The sequence below is a fragment of the Haplochromis burtoni genome, unplaced genomic scaffold (assembly GCF_018398535.1).
Source record: "Haplochromis burtoni strain Fernald_Lab_line unplaced genomic scaffold, NCSU_Asbu1 Contig_179, whole genome shotgun sequence".
Taxonomy (NCBI): domain Eukaryota; kingdom Metazoa; phylum Chordata; class Actinopteri; order Cichliformes; family Cichlidae; genus Haplochromis; species Haplochromis burtoni.
In genome coordinates this window covers 746,631-766,505 of record NW_024582540.1, presented here as the reverse complement: position 1 = coordinate 766,505, position 19,875 = coordinate 746,631, and the positions used below count along the sequence as shown (strand labels likewise).

The 19,875-nt window shown below is 42.7% G+C and overlaps 1 protein-coding gene across 7 annotated transcripts in view; it reads left to right on the top strand.

Moving 5' to 3' along the window:
* Positions 1-16,408, top strand: part of LOC102293207 (genetic suppressor element 1) — a 40,228-nt gene extending 23,820 nt beyond the window's left edge. For 6 of the 7 annotated variants that reach the window (XM_005934151.3, XM_005934155.3, XM_005934154.2 and 3 more), the window contains exons 4-16: positions 2,779-2,945; positions 3,037-3,237; positions 3,943-4,098; positions 4,839-5,128; positions 5,942-6,257; positions 6,371-6,978; positions 7,100-7,212; positions 7,309-7,597; positions 9,401-9,514; positions 9,611-9,997; positions 10,211-10,504; positions 12,094-12,197; positions 12,334-16,408. In XM_005934151.3, coding sequence (XP_005934213.1) covers positions 2,779-2,945; positions 3,037-3,237; positions 3,943-4,098; positions 4,839-5,128; positions 5,942-6,257; positions 6,371-6,978; positions 7,100-7,212; positions 7,309-7,597; positions 9,401-9,514; positions 9,611-9,997; positions 10,211-10,504; positions 12,094-12,197; positions 12,334-12,471 — 3,177 coding nt within the window. In that variant the 3' untranslated portion in view covers positions 12,472-16,408. The remainder of the gene's footprint in view (positions 1-2,778; positions 2,946-3,036; positions 3,238-3,942; positions 4,099-4,838; positions 5,129-5,941; positions 6,258-6,370; positions 6,979-7,099; positions 7,213-7,308; positions 7,598-9,400; positions 9,515-9,610; positions 9,998-10,210; positions 10,505-12,093; positions 12,198-12,333) is intronic. The other variant, XM_005934152.3, reaches the window with a different exon arrangement.
* Positions 16,409-19,875: the final 3,467 nt, after the last annotated feature.

The following is a 19,875-nucleotide window of genomic DNA, read 5'->3' as shown; positions in this document are numbered from 1 at the left end:
GTGTGTGTGTGTGTGTGTGTGTGTGTGTGTGTGTGTGTGTGTGTGTGTGTGTGTGTGAATTTAAGCTGTGGCAAGTAACCAGGCCCCTCAAACAATGCAGAGGTTAGCCCCCACAGTAGCCACTTCCCCCTGGATCAGAGCTGCCTTTCTCCCCCTTCACAAAGACCACTCTGTGGCCCAGCCTGCCTGGGGCTCTTATTCAGACATTCAGAGAGAATCGAGGAGGGAGGGAGGCAGGGAAAAAAATGGAGAATAGGATGTTAAGAAAGGAAGGGAGGGAGTGTAAGAATGAGCGGGAGAGCAGAGCTGTGTGTTAATTCAGTGTTTGTCCGTACTGTGCGGACAGAGCAAAGGACCGTTTAACCAAAGGAAGCAGACTGCGTGTGTTTTATTGCCAGGTCTGTGAAGGCCATTGGCTGTCTGCGAGGTCAGAGGTCAAGGAATGCGATGGCTGCTCTCCAGACCGTCCATGTGTTGCCTCCCTGTCTCGTTTTGACCTAGTGAGGATTTCTGGGAGATAGCAAAGGAAAGCTGCTTCATCCCTGGTTTGAATCTGCTTTCCATGAGTGGCATATACAAAACTATTCAAATGTATTCAAAGCACGAGTATTATACTGCAAATCAAGTGTTGTACTAAACTAAGGTAGCAGATTGGGTGTTGCTGAGAGAGGTCATTTGTTTGCGGTTTGTCTGTGGTCAGCCTGACCTGTACTGCTGTCTGTTGCTGTAGCAACAAGATATGACACATTAGTGTAAATGTATGTCTTTTTCTCATTAACATACTTTGCTAAACGGTTCCAGGCAGCTGTTTCTTATTTAGAATCAGTGTCTGGTGGTCTGTTGGCTTCTTGGTTGGTTGGTTAGTGAGTCGGTGGCTCCGTCACACCAAAAATATCGCAGCACTTTTTCATTTTCAATTCCTGGTTTTACTTTGTTTTAATATCTGTTAATCGCTAACTGCAAGCATGCAAACAAACGGTTAGATCAGCTTAATCACTGCTGTAGACTATGAGTCTTTTCATTTTCTTTTTTTGCCTTACAGTTTGGAGCATAGACTGTATATGAAAATGGGAACAAACGTAAAGTCATGGATTAATTCGCCAATATTAGTTTTGGAGTCTTCATTATAGAAGAGTTCCGTGATTTTTTTGGAGCTAGAAGTGATATTTGGCAGCTAATGTTTACAAGCTACAGTAGAAACTATATAAGTGCAACACATATATTGATGCCTACTAGTAAGTGCTAAGCATAAAACATAAACATTAAAGTTTAGAACACAGAAGATCAGTTCAGCTCAGTACAGCTGGCTGCAGTGACCACACCTTTTTCTTATAGCAGGCTGCAAACACGTTTGCCTGCTGCATTTTAGTATGGAAATGATATAAAGACTGTAAAGACTGACTTCCTTTTGGAGCACAAACAGTATAAACCGTGGATGCCACCAGATGGCGATAGCTGTGTTTGCAAAGAGACATCAGTCCTACAGAAATCAAAGGAAAAAACAGTCCCTGTCTTGACCTCTGTAAACACTTTGCTGCTAAGATTATGAGCTTAACCACAAGTTTTGGGTCATGCTGAACAAAACATTAAGTTTGTTTTAAATTAATTTTAAAATTCAGGATTATCTGTTCATATTACCTCAATGGAGCACTTTGCTTTTAGTCTGCAGGCTGACTTGTAGTTCCTAAGATATTTAAAAGTAGAATGGGAGGCAGAGCCGTCAGATTTCAGGCCTCTCTTCTATGGAGCCAGCTCCCAGTTTAGACGTGGGAGACAAATGCCCTCTTACTTTTGAGATTGGGCTTAAAACTTTCATTTTTTATAAAGCTTATAGTTACAGCTGGATCACTCACACTTTTTGTCTCTCTGTGCTTATACACCACTCTGCATTTAATCATCCTTTATTATTAATCTCTGGATCTCTTCCACAGTGTCTTTTGTCTAGTCTCCTTCCCCTCACCACCACAGAGTCCTAGCAGATTGGGATAAGACTGCACAATCATTCACTAACTAATTGTGAATCACAGGTCCTTAAACAAGGACCGTGCAGTTTCACAGTCAGACCCGCCCTGGTGAAGCAGAAACCCTCCACTCGAGGTTCTGAAACAGGACTTTAGAAACCAGTGGGCGACATCAGAGAAGCTACATCCATCTCTTACACTGTCTATGGTTTGGAGCCAACCTCAAGTGGCCATTTGGTGAATTGCAGCTACTAGACTACTTCAGTATTGGCTTCATTTCTCAGATCCTTGAGCGCTGCTTGGTTTGAACAGAATGAAGAACAATGGCGCATGACATACCAGACAAAGTGGGAGAGAGCCTTGGATACAGGCATGGGGTACTTGTTTCTTAATGCGTGTTTATATGCAGATTTGGCAAAAAAAAAGGCCTATTTGGTCATGGTGGTGATTTTGAGCAATCGAGGATCAAATGCAGTGTTGTGGTGGCCAAATCATCTGAGTGAGAAGCTCAGAGAGGGAGTGGGTGATGAAGGATGGAGCAGTTGGCTAGATATTGGGATCATCTTTCCACTTTGATCTTGACCTGTTATGACATATCAGAGCCACTTTTCCACTCCGCTGAGCCTCTGGCTGCAGCTCAGAGGTTTTTACGCAATCACTCCATCTTATTTCTCACTCGTCTTTTTCCAGAACTCCTCTACTCTGTTTGAATGTAGCGCGTGCACACTCACACAGACGCACACTGGGGGAAAAAAAAAAAATCACACCAATACACATAGTAAAGTCTGCTCTCACACTTTCTGTATGTCTTTGTCAGGTGGAGCCGAGTGTTCAGGGTCTCAGCAGGGAGCGGGTGGGAGTTGAGAACCCCCAGCCACAGCAGGATAAGAGGACTCCTCCCATCTCTTCACCTAACCCCCTAGCTCACTCCTTTGGCCTCACACCAAGCAGCATCATGCAAGACCCCCGAATGCAGAGCATTAGGTAAGTGTGGCACGTGCATACTGCGTAGCTGTGCAGAAAAGTCTGCGTGCAGAATTCATTCTTAAAATTATCCTCTGAATATGTTCTGCAGTTTGCCGGGGCAGATGCACCCCGTAGTGCCCTCGGGTGCCGTTCCAGAGGAGTACCTGAGAGCACTCCGGCCGTTCGCCACCTCAGATGACCTCCGTCTGAGCTCTCTGCCCCTGAGCCTCGACCCGGCCGCTGCAGCCCACGCCGCTGTCGCCGCTTACTATCATCCAGCCTACTTGCACCACCCTCTGTCTTTACCGAGGTAACAGAAACCCACACAGCTGCCATTTATCTTTTTTTAGGTTAATGCCTGTGATCTGCATTCTTCTTTATAGCCACCAGGGGGCTCCTTGGGTTTCAATGAGAAATGTAGCTGGAGTCAGGGGCTCCCCAAATCCATGACCTCACTTAATCTTTTCTGATTAGTCTATAGCATAATCACTAGTCTTAATGGATACAACATGATGATCATTTTTTAAGTAATCTAAATAGCAGGGTGTGTGTTACAGTGCAATTGACAAGTTATCAATCTAGCTTTGGGACTGCAATATTCCTCGTTTTCTCAACCCAATCTTCTCCTCTGGTTTTAAAACACGATGCTGAATTCACTTTACTAACCAGTAGGCATTATCATTGTGGCTATTCCAATTTTTATTTACAGTCTTTTTATATAGCATGCTGGAATAAAGCAGGAAGTGTGCAGTGTCCACTATAGCTCACCGGGTTGAGGTGGCGCCCCATAACAAAAAGCTAAAGTCCTTGCTGCAGGGGCCTGGGTTCCGACCTCTATTCTCTCCATGCTTTTACTGCTTCTTCTGCACAGTCCTGTCAAATAAAAGTCAAAATGTTAAGAATAAAAAAAAAACCCACATCCTTTAATCTATTCTGCACTCACTTATCAGATAACCATCAGCTCCTCGGTGGCAGATATATTCTGACTCATTTTTTGATTTTTTTTCTGCCACAGGATGGAGGAGTCTCTGTGTCTTTCTGCACTGCGATCACAGTTCTACTCTGTGCCTGCAGGGGGTGCCTTCCCTCCACTGCACCCCTCTGCCCTCCACTTACACCTGCCTGGAGGCCGCTACCCTGCAGACCTAAACCACACAGCCTTATCTGAGAGGTAGCACTTTGTTTGTTTCTTCCTTTCCTTCTTTCTTTCTTTCTTCACTGTCTGCAGAGCTGTGTAATCTCTCTGCAGGGTAGGCACAGGTTGCTGACTGTGTGATATTTTTAGCACACACCCCACAGTGCCTCCTATACACTTATCACACACACACTGCCCTTCACACACACTGTACGCCCACAGACATGCATATGCAAGCCAGCGCTTACATAAAATCGCACACACATAACAAAGTATTTTTTTTTATTTTTTAAGTCCCTCTGTGTGTCTCTATTTTCTTTCAGCGCTTTGAGCTGCTTTCTCAGTTTGACAATACTCATTGTTTTCCTGTGGCATAATGCACAGGGGAAATGTTTGTGTTTGAAATGGATGGCATTCATCATCTGGTTCTGTAATGGCTCCTGCATATCTTGTAGGTTTGTTTGTGTGCTATTGATTGCTTGTGCGTGTGTGTGTGTGTCATTTTCCTGTGGATACCTATTAAGTGTTCATCTGCTCTTGCTCAGTCATGCTGTGTATGGATTATTTTCCTCGTGGTAAATGGAGAGAGTGTGTGTGTGTGTGTGTGTGTTCTTCTGCAGCTGCGTGTGTGTGTATGTTTTAGTAGAAATGTTTGTGCGAGGTTCACCAGTGTGTGGTTAATATCTGCCTCATGTTGGGTGTTGCATCTCTCACCTTCTCCCTTTTTGTGTGTGTGTGTGTCTGTGTGTACGCATACTTGTCAACCTCCCCCACAGGCTACAGATGGAGAACGAGCTCCGCCAGCGAGAGAGAGAGCAAGAGCGTGAACGAGAGAAAGAGAGAGAGCGAGAGGCCGGGCTGGAACGAGAGCGGGAAAGAGAGAGGGAGCGAGAGGAGGAGAGGGAGCGTGAGAGAGAGCTGGAAAGACAGAAGGAGAGGCAGAGGGAGAGACAGCAGCAGATGGTCAGAGCGGCGGAGGGCCACTACCTGGCTGAGCTGCATGCTCGGAGGGCACCACCGGAGGACAGGGCCAGGCCAGGAGAAAGGCTGACCCCGAACAGACTGGGTACCTACACACAAACACGCGTGTACATGTATGTGCGCTCGCCTGCAGGTGCATGCTCAAGCATGTATACAGAGTTTTAGAAACTGATTTATTTATTTATTTATTTATTTATTACTTAATTTCAGTTAAAATACCCGAGTAGTCTGTTCTGAGTATAGCTGACTCATTATGACTCATTATTATCGAGAAAGAAGACAGAAGCTCACAACACTGCTGGTTTTGATCTGCAGTAGTTTAAATTTTTAACACTTGTGTTGCTTAAATAAAGTGTCTGCCCAACACTTTGGACCTGAGCCACATATCCTGACAGCTACTGGCCAGATTGCAATGAAATCTGTTAGAAACATTTATACCCCAAAGGAGAATTTCTAATGACTTCGATGAACTTGCTGACTTCTCAACTTGCTGAAATAAACCTATCAAAAGGATGCAGTAATTTGTTTAAAGTACAAGCAGACTGACATATAAATTAGCACACTTGTGGTTGAAACCTTTACATTTTATTCTCTCTTCAAACTCTCGCTCTTTGGCTAAAAATCTCAGCTCTGCCCACAGTCTGTCTCATTTTTTAACCTCTGTGAACACATTCTGCACGTAATACTATAACTTAAAAGGGCAATGGGAGCAGATCCTAAAATAAGGCTTCCTGCAGTGGAAAGTGGACTAATATGTCCAGTTATACTTATCAAACTGAAGGACTTAGAAATAAAGACTGCATCAAATAAAGGCCCGTTACTTTGTGCTGTTGAAGTAAATAAACATCCTGATATATCAGCGTAGCACATAACACATGCACTTTCCATAACTCCACAGTTTCTCCAGATAAATCCAAGGACTCCGAACACCCAGGTTTTTCAGCACCTAAGCCTCTGCAGCCTAGCATTCACTCCTCCAGGGGCTCTGTGCCATACCCAGTGCCCAGCTTGTTGCCTTCTCACCTGGGGAAACATCATGCTGGTGCTGTTGGTGGGATCCATGGAGCTCTTTCCGCCAGCATGATGAGTCAGAGAGCCAGCGAGGAGGCGTGGTTAACACGACAGCGAGCACAAGGACAGGACAGGGAGCGTCCCCTAGAGCTTGGCCTCAGGTCACCGGGGAAAGGGGTGGAACCGAGGAGAGACGGCAGCCGGTGAGAATTAGCTGCTTCTTCTTTTGAATACAATTTGTATCCCTTTTGAAACACCATGCACTCTTTATTAGGTCCAGAATTTGAATAAAAAAGTTTCTTTCTGTTCTTCTAAGCAGTACCGGTTCAGTCTATCACAACCCAGGCAGCAAAGATGTCGCAGCCTGCCTCGGCGCTCCACCGCCGCTAATCTCCCCAAAAGCTCCTCATCAACCTCCTGCCCCTGCCACTACACTGTGGAACCCAGCTTCTCTTGTTGACGCACCTGCAGACTCCCGCAGAAAACTAAACGCCCCAACGCCACCGAGTCGACCGCCACCGGGATTGACCAGAGCTGAGAGACCGCCTGCGGCATGGGGGGAGAGGCTGGAAGAGGGCAACAGGAGGATGGCAAAAAGCCCAGAAAGGTTCGCCTCACTCAGGGGAGCAAGTTTACAGGAGTGCTGGAACAAGAGTGAGCAGGACAGAGCCATCCAGAGCCTCTACCACCGGCATCACATCAATAACCTCCACCAGCGATCCTTTATGCCTCCGTCTATCTCCAGTGGAGCCTGCACTGACCTAGGGGGACGGTGCCAGGCTGCTTCTCCGCCAGCGGTAAGGGATCGACCGCATCAGGTGCCTGACAGCATGATGGTGTACGATGAGGTTCTCCAGCAGCATCGCAGGCTGCTCAGCAAACTCGACCTGGAAGAGAAGAGGAGGAAAGAGGCCAAAGAAGGAGGTGAGAGGAATAAAACAGAAAGCAGCAGGAGGTGGAGATGGAAGACTAAAGGGAACTGCAGATCAGGTCATTACTGATGCACAGGCCTGCAATTGTTTTAATAATGCTCTGCCTTTACCAGGTTATTACTATGACCTGGATGAGTCATATGATGAGAGCGATGAGGAGGAGGTGAAAGCTCATCTGAGAAGAGTGACAGAACAGCCCCCACTCAAGCTGGACACGTCTTCAGAGGTGCGAAAACACACACAGTCACATATGCATTCATCACAGGTATTATGTTTTTTGGGAGTTTTTTTTCCCTTTTGTCTGATTGATCTTTCTCCAAAGAAAGTGGATTTTCTGCGTGTGTGTGGTCTTACTACGCTGACCCATCGCGATGATCTTCTGGCTCAGAAGAGGAGGAAGAGGAGGAGGATGATGAAAGAGCGCAGCGTCTCTCCTCCGGCTGTGCAGGGCAAGAAAAAGGCCTGCTCATCTTCAACATCTTCAACACCCACAACTCCCTTAACTACTCCGTACTCTGCCGAGCAGATGGACTGCACCCCCGAACTGGAGAAGAAAAAAGACTTCCTCCTTATGTTCAACCTCTCGCACGTCAGCCCACAGCAGAGGAGAGGTAACAACCTGTTTGGTATCCACACACACATCCTACGTGCTACTCTGCTTTCTTCAGAGTTGCTCTGGTGATTCCCCGTGGAGGGGAAAAAAAATGAAGCATGTGAGAAGAAAATAAAGTTAGGAAGAATCTGAAGGCTGGAGTGGGATTTTCTGATTTGTCCAGCAAGAGTAGATTTGAGCCCACATCCAGGGAAAACATGGTACTGCTTCAGAATGTGTGAAATCTGTTTAAAAGGTCATTATTTTATGAAACTGGATAAACTGCAGATGTATAATGGAAAAAACTGGCAAAACTAAATATGTAGAAAAATATCTTCAAGTACACTTTTGGGTGGCTGCTATATCAGGTAAACCTATTAAACTACCTGTTAACGAAAATCAACCAATCGCGTGGCATTAGCTTAGAGCAGGGGTCCGCAATCCCAGTCCGCGAGGACCAGTGCCCCTGCAGGTTTTAGATCTCACCCTGGGTCAACACACTTGAATCACATGATTAGTTCATTACCAGCCCCCTGGAGAACTTCAAGACATGTTGAGGAGGTAATTTATCCATTTAAAACAGCTGTGATGGATCAAGGACACATCTAAAACCTGCAGGGACACCGGCCCTCGTGGACTGGGATTGGGGACCCCTGGCTTAGAGCATTTAGGCGTGTAGACATGGTCGTGATGACCTGCTGAAGTTTAAACTGAGCATTGGAAAGAGAAGAACGTTCATTTTAGCGACTTGAACAAGGCATGGTTGTCAGGGTACTCCAGAATCTGAGGATCGTCTGGGATTTTCCCACACAGCCATCTTTATGGTTTATAAACACTGGTCCAAAAAGATAAGATATCAGTAAGCATTAGTTCTTTGGGTGAAAATGACCTGAAAATGAAGTGCTGATGTCAGGAACAACAAAAAGTGCAACTATAGTATGCAGAAGAGCAAAATGTATGAAATCGTGAAGCAGGAGGGCTACAAAAGCAGTTATTAATCAGAAAAACTTGGTCCTAAGAAAGTGGCATTGGCATGTATAAGGTGTACAATGCAAAAATCTTAGGGGTTTAAAAATAACATGAAGGTGACCACAAGTCCATACCGTCTGCAGTAGTCACTGAAAACAGATGGTGACTCTGGCTGTACGTTTGGGGTTCTTGTCATGCTGCAGGATGAATGAGGACCAATAAGATGCCTCTCTGATGGCAGAATGCAGTGAATGAGAAATTTTCCATTGCTCTCTCAAGTTTTTATATTAAAAGTTAGAAATATTATTATGCAAAGACTGCCTAAGAAGTGTTAAATATTCTTAGAGCTCTTTGTTTTTCACACTGGCTGTGTTTTTATTTTATTTTACCCCTCTGTTAAAAAGAATCTCATAACTACAATCTGAAAATTGGATTTTCAAATACCAGCGTAAACTCTCTGTTGTTAAATGATTATTACTTGCTTGCAGGGACACTGTTGTATAATCAGCAGCTCACTTGCACTCTCTTTTAAAGTGTTTCCTCTTCATTTTCTGAAGACTTTTCTGTAAGGCCGGTGCTTCAGTAAGATCTAGTTGTCGATGAAATGGGGCATAAAATCTAAACTCAGTGTACGCTATTCTGACCTTAAGAAAACATTTGGAGACTGTTGAGGGGGGGAAACTGGTAAGAACTTCATTAAATTGAATTTTTTTCCTCTCTGAATTGGGCATTACCCTCAGGTCATCCATTTCCTGACACTTCCCCATTAGTTCCCGGCCAAGTCATTTTTTTTAACACATATTTTTTTAAAATATGAGTGATGGGTGTTCTCATTCTGTCTTTTTCTCTGTAGATAAAGAGAGAACTGAAGAGCTGCTGAAGGCCATTCAGAGGAAGACTGTGACGTTAGACACACTCAGATATAATCCTTTACCACTGTGCAGAAGTCCTCCGGCTCCCTCCACTGGTGAGGCACACGCAGACAAACGCAGGAAACATGAATGCATGCGCTCTCGATTAATCAGCAAACAACCCTTTAATAAAACCTCTGCTTATCTTTTAGGTGACTCCTTCTCAGCACCTCTGCCGTGTCCGTCAAATGGACACCTGTACCCAGACTCTCCCAGCCCCTCCCCTCCCTATCTTAGCAAACATAAACACCTTCATAACGACGCGCACAAACCACCTGTAGACTCCACGGTGACTCGGCTCCCTCCTCCCTTGGCCCCACATCATGAAAAGGTTGAATTCGTGGAGACACAATCGAACAGGAAGCGCCAGGGCCTCCAGAACGGCGCTGGCACTGGCGCTGCTGCTGCTCAGAAAAAGGAGCCCAGTCAAGTGCAGAATGGGCGGAATCGACCCTTGGAGCGGTTCACCCCTGAGGCCTTCGCTCAGCACTTCCATCAGGCTGTGCTGCAGTCCACACACAGCACACTGCAGAACAAAGGTTAGCCACGCTCCCATAGGTGCATGACCTGATTGTTCTATAATGTTAGGGGTTTGCCACCTAGTGGTGTCAGTGTGCACTGCACTGCCTTTAAAATGTAAACAAAAGTCCAGTTCCTATCACGTTAAGTGAAAATCACATCAAGCTGTTAAAAAGAGCTACAAGGACTGACTTTGCTTTTTGTTTGTTTTGTCTCACTCTCTTCTTCTTAAGGACTCTCAAATTGTGTCCCAGAGGCCGGCGTGAAGGCCGATCCCTCGCAGCCTCACAGCGTCTCTCAGCTGAAAAGTTCAAATCTCATCCATGTCTCTCAGCGTGCACATATCAATGGCCATCACTTCCCTTCTTCTGTAGCCAACCGGGACACTCTAGCCCCACAGGAGAACCTGTCTGAGGATGAGGAAGAGTCCGATCAGGAAGAGGACGAAGAGGAGGAGGAGGAGGATGTTCCGAGGAAGTGGCAGGGCATTGAAGCTATTTTTGAGGCCTACCAGGAGTATGTGGACGGTGAGTCAGTGACATTACCCCAATAGTCGCTTTTTCTGTGATATGATGAAAACAAAGAAAGTTATTTATATACATGATGTAAAAACATTTTGTTGCATACATAATTGTAAAAGTTGTGCACTGCAAATGCCTACATATACAACTTGCATGTAAATAGTTTTCAGCAAGAGTGTGAGATTAATCTCAGAAGTCGGGTCAAAAATCAGTGAACAGTAAAAGAATTAGCCGGAGATGCAGGGACTCGAATTTGAAATTCTTGACTTTTAAAACTTAAGAGTGCTCAACCACCTAAAACCTGCGTCTTAATTTTTTGTAGGTTGTTAATTTAATATATGAACAAAATGTTGTGAATTGAGACATGAAAAACATCAAATGTCTTGGCAGATGTGCAGCACTCTGGATTTCTTGGAGAGCTTTATGTCTTCTGGATAAATATAGATCCGTTCAGTTTTATTTATATAGTGCTAAATCTGCTTTATATTGTAACCCTATTGTAAGACCATACATTAATAAATTTAACCCCAAACAGTTCAATTCTTTATTACATGATTTATAGTTACAAAAATGACTGCATATATGTAACATTTACTCTTGATGTTCATATATTTTGCTAAAAAACATTCAGATTTTTTTTATTTCTTTGTTAATTGGTCGGAGCAGTGGGCTATAGCGGTTGGACCCCCATTTTCCTTTAGCAAAAATTCAATGAGGTGCTGGAAACATTCCTCAGAGATTTTGCTCCACATTGACATGATGGCATCACTCAGTTGCTGCAGATACTCCCCGACATCCCAAAGGTGCTTTATTGGATTGAGATTTGAGTACAGTGAAATTACTGTCACATTTAAGAAACCAGTTTGAAATGATCTGAGATGTTTGACATGGTGCGTTGTCCTACTGAAAGCAGCCACCAAAAGATGGTACACTGTGGCCATAAAGGGATGGACATGGTCAGCAATGATACTGTATCTTGTATCTTGGGTAGTGGGTGAAAGGAGGCCCTGTTGTTAGCTGACAGTATTGGCACCTGCTGTTGTACCTCATCTGCTTCATGGTCTGATGTGTTACCTTTACCTTGTTTGTAATGAGTTACTGCTGCTCTCCTGTCAGCGTGAAGTATTCTGGCCATTGTCCTGTGACCTCTGACAACCCAGAGACAACTGCCACTCACTGATATTTTCTCTTTTTTGGGCCTTTCTTTGTAGACCATAGAGATGGTTGTGTGGGGAAATCCCAGTAGATCAGCAGCTTCTGAAATAATGTCCCTGTGATAACAGTGCAAAGGTTGCATGGACTTATTGCAATTGTACATGCAGAAGGAAAAGGCATCGAAATGACACTGAAACAATGGACGAACATGATTTAGAGAGACTCAAGTTGTTTTTTGTTTTGTTTTTTTAAATCTAAATTTAAACCCTGAGTTAGCGTCATCTGCTACATACAATTTAGACATCTTTTAGACCTCTAATCAAAAGTAAATAGCTCAGCGGGTACACTGGTGTGTGTGAGCTCAGGGGGGCTAAAATTGGAGTAAAAGACAAGTTAAAATGCAATATAATTAACTGAAACTGCCTGTTTTCTCTTCACAGAATGGAGTATAGAGAGGCAAGTCCTTCACAGTCAGTGTAAAAGACTCGAAGCACAGAACTACAATCTGACCAGAACTGCAGAGCAGCTCTCTATCACTATGGGGGTAAGCTTCATTTTGTGTCTTCCACGTATGTGTACTCTTTGGTGCCAGTGTTGCCATCTCCTGTTGTAGCAATGTAGCTTGGTGCATAAAGCCTTGGTTTCTGTAATAACAGCCGTGTCTATCCTTCGTTTATTAGGAGCTGGTGACTCAGAGGCAGAAAGTAAGAGAGGAGAGGGAGAGACTGCAGGCCCAGCTCGAGCACTTCAGGAGGTGTTTGACTCTACCGAACATTCACTGGGGCAGGGGCCAAGTGAACGGGCACACGCCGAGGTGACCTCTGACACCGACTCTCCAAAGCCTCTGACAGCGGAGGAACAGTAACAAGAACGGGCTGGAGCCGGGCCACTCTCCTCACTCGAAGCACTCGACGGAGCCAACAATTGTCTTGTTACCCTTTTTGGACAGTCAATTCTGTCACCTGACTGGTCCCAGATACACCTTACTACCTGCTATATTTGTATCACAGTAACTGTAATCCATGGTGTCCATGTAGAGCTTAAACGGTCTGATTCTTCCCATGGATTTCAACAACCTGCGTAGCTACGGCAGCATCGTTGTTAGAGTAACGCTAACCACTCCTACTTGAGTTGGCTTTCAAGTACAGCAATGTGAAAAAGAGAGTACAACCTCTTTCAGTTCTAAGGTTTTACTTATCAGGACATAATCACAAAAATCATCTGGTCCTTAACAGCTCAAATGCAATATCAGTTGGACAATAACAGCAGTGTGTCAGAACTAAGTACACCTCACAGTTCAGTAGCTTGAAGAACCACCTTTAGGAGCAATAACTTGAAGTAATCATTTTCTGTATGACTGCAGCAGTCTCTTACATCATTGTGGAAGAATTTTGGCTCAGTCTACTTTACAGCGTTGCTTCAGTTCACTGGGGTTTTCTTGCATTTGTTTATGCATGGCTCTCTCGAGGTCCTGCCACAGATTTTTAGACAGGCTGAGGTCTGGACATTGTCAGGGCCATTGGGCCTCATTCACTAGTATTTATGTAAATTTTTGTTACACAAGCGTGTATGAAAAAATGTTGTTGGAATCATAAATTGCGCCCAGCACCCTTTTTTGTTTTACTAACACACGTTTGTTACTGAATCTGAATCCAACAAGATTCTGCAATCTTCATACTGCCACAGCCCGATTTCTCTATATATGTAAACGCATTGACCTCAAAGCGAGGTAGAGACAGCTGTGGTGATGTTGTTAAGACCTGCAGTGCTAAGGAAGAAAGCAGGAAAAAGTCTGACTGAAGAAACTGAAACAAGTTTGAACAACAGACTATAAAAAAAAAAAAAAGAAAACAGCTGAAGAATGAGGAGCTGATCTGTCCAAGATGAGAAACTCAATCCTTTCTTTTTCTAATATCTGTGGAGAAGTGCCAAGAAACTGGATTTTAAGGAATCATATCCAGCGATATGACAGAAGCCATTTTAATGAAAAAAGAACATTTAATGTAAGATGAGATAAAGGGATATTGGAATACATTTAAATTAAAAGACCTCCACCTTTTCAATTTTTTATTTATTTAATTGTAATTCTGATAATCCTGATTTTATTATTCGTAGTAGTAGCAGGAGCAGTAATAATATTAGTATTTAAAGACAGGTGTTTACATTTTCTGAGACATTTCTCTGTACACTTGGTCAGGGGCACTTCTAAATTCCTTTATAGACTACAAACAAGTTTGCATATTAAAATATCGATGAATCACAGATTTGTGTGTAACCACTGTTTGTGAATGAGGCCCACTGTCTTGCTGCACGACCCAATCTCTGCAAGTTGTTCCACTAAAATCGTGTAATTTGTTCAGATGCAACTTTGCAAACCTAAGCCATGCTGCCATGAGAGAAGAGGCTTTCTCCTGGCAACCCTTCCAAACAAGCCATACTAGTTCAGTCTCTTTCTAACTGTACTGTTAACTTTAACATTTAACATGCTAAATGAGGCCTGAGATGCAGCTCTTGGGTTTTTGCAGTTCCTCTGAGCAGTGCAGCATTTGACCTTGGGGTAAATTTACTGGGGCGTCCACTCCAGGGAATGTTGGCAACTGGTTTGGATGTATTCCACTTGTTAATAATCTTTCACTTAAAAAAAATTGAAAATGGCCTCATAACTCTTTTAAAACAATTGCTTCTCAGATCACTGCTGATGTCTTATCTCCTTGGCACTTTGTTAAAACACACCTGAATGCTCCTGAGCTGCAAACTTCCAAAAGTGCTTTTATAGAGGTTCTCACACTTGCTGATGGTCAATCAATCAGCCAGCACCTAGCTGCTCTTAATTGCTATAGAGGCAGTGAGGGTGTGCTTAGTTTTTCATGCACTGCTTGGAAATTCTGTTATAGTTTTTGGTGAAATTAATAATGACACGGTGTAATGCAGCATGCTTATCTGAGGTTATAGTTAAATAATGTTAGAACCCAGTAAGGACCAGATCATTTATTATGTGCTAATATGTTCATTCTTAGATTCGAAAGACAGTGTGCTTTTTTTTTTCCTTCACAAGACTGTATGCCCAGTGTACAGTCATATTTTCATATGGATTTAAAATGTTTCAGTCTACACTAAATAAATGTATCAGCAGGCACATATCTGTAGCTTCTCTGGGGAGCAATGAGGTAATCCGTGTGTGCAATGATCACCCAGTTGGACCTCAGAAAATAAAAATTGAGTCAAGGAATCAAGCACACCTCAGGCCTTAAACTTGACAGGATGCACTTGAAATGTAAGCAGAGGGAAACTTGACCGTCCTCTGTATTGTATGTTGTCTGCTTAGTTATATATATCTGACAGATGAAGCGGTGTGTGTCGCTGGTAAAAGCTCTACGGAGCGTAGGGAACGTCTAAAATGTCTATATAACAGCAAATGGTATCAATGGCATTTTTTTTAGGTCAGATTTTTTTAATGGGTAATGTCACTTGTGATAGATGAAGAGTTTTGTATGCTTTATCGGTTTAACCATTTGTCGTGGGAAGCCATATGCTTTGTTTAAACTGCTGCTGGTCAGAATGAAAAGGTTTAGAAATTTAAGGAGACTGGCACAGTCGGTGTTACGTGATGCTAAAATGATTGAGAGGTGCACTGTGGATGGAGAGACGTCAGTCATGTACCATTTTTTTTTTTTTTGGATGGTACACCCGGGAGTCTGTGTCTCAAAGCCCTTAACATGACCATAAATGTTAGAGAGATAAATAAGTCATGCAGATTCTGCATCACTTGAGCGAGGATTTCTCGCAGTCTTTGTCCAATTTCAACTGAAAACTACTTTCAGGAAGAGAAAAGCCAAACTATTTAGTTCACTATTCCAATTCATGTCAAAACTAATTTAAAAAAAGACACCTGTAATAATTATTTATTGTTTTATGCATAACCTAAGCGACAGAATAACAAACTATACCTTTCACTGGTATTTTGATGAGACTTCTTTTTGTTTAAGACAAAAAAATAATGTCACTTGTTCAGTTTCTATCTACAAGCACAAGCACCGTAGCAATCCCGCCCTCCCCTCCAGTTCACCTGACCGTCCTGCGTCACTTTTTCCGTCTCCTCTGCAAACCTGCTGTGAAATCTTGCCTATTTGCTTCAATCCGTTGTTATGTAATTTATTATTTGGGCTGTATAATGGCAATGAATTATTTATTAACATACGGTATATTGCTGTAAATTCGGGTGTAAATTTACATTAAAATACTTGTAAAAACTCCTCACTGTTATTGTTGCATATCTGAGTTTTTACTTCTCTGAAATATTTATCAGAGGTCTGTGTTTGCATTTATTCAGCAAGTGGTCTTACACGGAATAGCTGATTAAAATGTACAAAATGTCATTATGTCTGACCCTCCATAGCTCAAAAAACAAAACAAAACAAACCGAGAGCAGCAACAAAAACTCCCAAGCCTTTGGAGGTCTTCAAAGTTTGCACACAAATTTTGTCCTCCATAATTATTATGAATGGATTTAATCATTGTAATTCTCAGACAGCGAGCATCTCCTGTGGACCTGGTGGTTATATTTGAAAGGATAGCATTACCAAGTTTTAATAACAGACTTTAACATGCACTTAAGGAGGCACTCTCAGTTGCTGTGATTGCTAGGTTTAAAAATAGTCCGCATCAATGTGCTGCTGACAGCATGCCCTCCCTTAGTCATTTCTTCACCTGATATTTTATTGCCTCAGTGTATGGGATTTAAACGACAGAAGTGGATACCGTTTGGATTTTTTGAACTTCTGGCTAAAACAGATCACTCTCTTTAAGATGAGAAGGGGATTCAAACTATCGCCCACAAAACATCAGACTTAGATTGTTTTTCTCTACATAACATCTCATCCTGTTGAGAACAAACATCACGGAGAGATGTGTTTCAGTCTCTTTGTCATTGTGATGAATCGTTACCATGTTTTTAATGACCGCAGGTTGGAAAATGATTTGGTTGAGAATACTGATACACAGAGGGACAATTCCAGGAGTTTGCGGCCTCCATTAGCATGACTATGGAGATCATCAATCTGCTGCTCGTTCTTTCAAAAAATAGATTTGTTTGAGTGCAATTTTTAATTTCTAACCAACTGCATCTAAGATATGTAACATTATTTGACCATGATGCTTGGCTATTAAGAGCAAAGACATATTAAGTATTATTACTTATTTATTAAAACTTCCTAGATTAATAATAATGGGAATATTATTTAAAACACGTTTATTTATTTATGCACTAAGGAAGGGGTGCTGCAACACAGCCAACACCCCTACCTCCCTGCTCATGGAAACGTCTGGCTCAGAAAGCTTCTGGAAGCTTATCACCAGATTGTTCTCTGCAGAGACATAAAAGATAAGATGAACCATGGAAATGCAGGCAAACAACTGAGCCAAAAGTCAACATCCATATCACAGATAATCATTAAGTCAACAAACCCTAACTAATTTACACTCACCTGTTACAACAATGATCTCATTGCTCTTGGAGCGGACTCGGAGGGCGCTGAGATCCTTCTGAGGGTCAGTATCTCTGATCACGCTCCGGGCTAATGCCACAAGGTTTTGAAGTTGCTCTGCATACTATACAGTCATGGACTGGTCCAAAGTTGATCTGATGGGGATGCCTTAAAACTAATTAATTTATTCAGAAATTCATCAGACATTCAGACTTCATTTTAAGATTTTCCTGGATAAATATTCTTTTTGGCAGAGGTGTAGTGCTTCCGGTGTGGTAACCTAGTCATTACCACACAGACAAGGGCCGTCAGTCATGAAGGAAGCTCTTTACAACATCTGGACATAGCCAGTGGCCGTTTGACCCCCCTGCACCTCCTGAAGCTCCATTGTTCCACTGAAGGAAAAAGCACCCCAGACCATTATGGCGCCTCCTCCACTGTGGAGCATTGAAAACATCTCAGGTGGGATCTGCTTGTCCTGCCAGTAATGTTGGAAACCATCAGGACCCTCAAGGTTCAATTTTTTCTCACCAGAGAATAAAACTTTCTTCCAACTTTCAATGACCCGTGTTTGGTGCACTCTTGCAAAGTCCAAACGGTCAGTTCTGTGGTGTTCAAGGAGATGAGGATGGTGAAATTTTTGGGGGTCTTCCACTTGACTTTTTTGTTCCATAACCCTCAGGACCTTTTAAGAAATTCCAAATGACTGTCTTACTGCTCCCACCTCAGCAGTGATGGCACACTGTGAGAGACCCTGCTTTTGCAGTTCAACAACTTGACCACGTTCCAAAAGGGAAACTTTTTTTGCCTTTGCCATCAGAACGTCATGACAGTGTGAATACCTGACAGAAAATGACAATGAATCCACATTTTTGCACAGATTTGGCCTTTTAAAGGCATGTGATCCTAAACTTGCGATCAGCTATAAAACAGCCTGTTTCAGTTTAAGCGTTGTTTTCAATAAACTGCATGCTCAAAAGAATGTTTTGTCTCACTCACATTTCTTCTTGCTGCATATTGAAGCTCTACTTGGAACCTTGTTAAGCTCCAACCATGCAAAATATGATTTTTTGCCATTTTTCAAGTGTTCTTAAACTTTTGATTGTATATAACGCTGGTATTGGTATTACGATTGATATACTTTGTTTCTATCCTCTAAGTTTAGTTTGAGCTCACTTAACTGTGTAACAAATTATTTTTTGGAAATTAAAAACATGTACTATGAATAATGTCCGAACCTTTTTGGTTTGACTATTTTATTTATTGTCTGTAATACATTTAAACAACAGAAGCTGACCCAAAATGCTTTAGACTCAGGACGATCTATATTCCAGGTCTCCATAAAGTGATATTAAGCTGAAAGGTGTTTTACTTTATTAAGTAATTATTGTGCGATCACTGTGATTTAGTGGTTGTCAAAATGTTGTCATGAACAGTAACTTGAAAAAATCCTAAAACCTGACATGACATGAAGCAGGACAGACAAACCGACACTGAACTGAAGGAAACAGAGGACTTAAATACACAGAAGGGTAATGAGAGAAGTGGACATACCTGGGGAAACACAGCTAACGCAAATAAACAAGATGCCACAGGGGAAGTAAAACTAAACAAATTGAACATGAAAACACAAGACTTTCAAAATAAAACAGGAAACATGGAAAGACATGAACTGGGACACGCAAGCTTACACAAGAGACAGCGAGAGGGAGCGAGAGAGGGAGAGGGACACAGAGGAGAGAGACACAAAGGGAACCTACATAGACAAGGAGATAACACGTGACAAACAGAAAAAGACTAATAAACAAGGAGACACGGGTGAATCACAAAGACTAAAACTCACCCAGAGCATCCTGACCAACTGTGTCACAGTCTGGTACATAAATTGCTCTATTGCTGACCGCAAGGCACTGCAGCAGGTGGTGAAAACCGCTCAGCGCATCACAGGGACTCCACCTCCTGCCACTGAGGATGTCCACAAGAATAGATGTCTACGCCGAGCAAACATCATTCTCAGGGACTCCTCTCATCCTGCCAAGACACTCTTCCAGCTCCTCCCCTCCAGAAGGCGCTACAGGACCCTTCAGACTAAAACCAGCAGGTTTAGGAACAGCTTCTGTCCCACAGCTGTCACCCTACTGACCTCAGTCCCCTGCTGAACCTTTTCATCCACACTCACTCAATCCTTCTACACTCCTCCCTAGTGACCACGATCATTGCTGTCATTCATTCTCAATATTCACCATATTCTCACATTGGTTACGGCTAGATTTTAGGACACTGACATACATAGTCTCTGTTATAATGCGTACACTGTTCACTATTATGGTCAGTTCAGAGCGCTACGCTTCCACTACTGTAGATATATTCATAGCACTCTGTAGATCTGTTTGCCACACACTGGTACATCTATGTATGTATTTATGTAGCACATCTGTGTATTTGTTCATAGTACATCTGTATATTTGCCCATCTGTATAGCAATGTAGAACATCTGTATGCTATACAGGCCATCTGTATATCTGTACATATGTATACAACAGTATACATATGTATACACAATGTACATTTGTCTGTAGCTCATCTGTATATTTGGTCTCTCTGTACATAATTCTGTTCATAACTATTACACCATTTATCCTGCCCTTATCTGTATATTTGTTCTCCACTTAACTTATCTGTATATAATCTGTTCTTATTGCACTTTCTGCTCTTGCACTTCTGGTTAGATGCAAACTG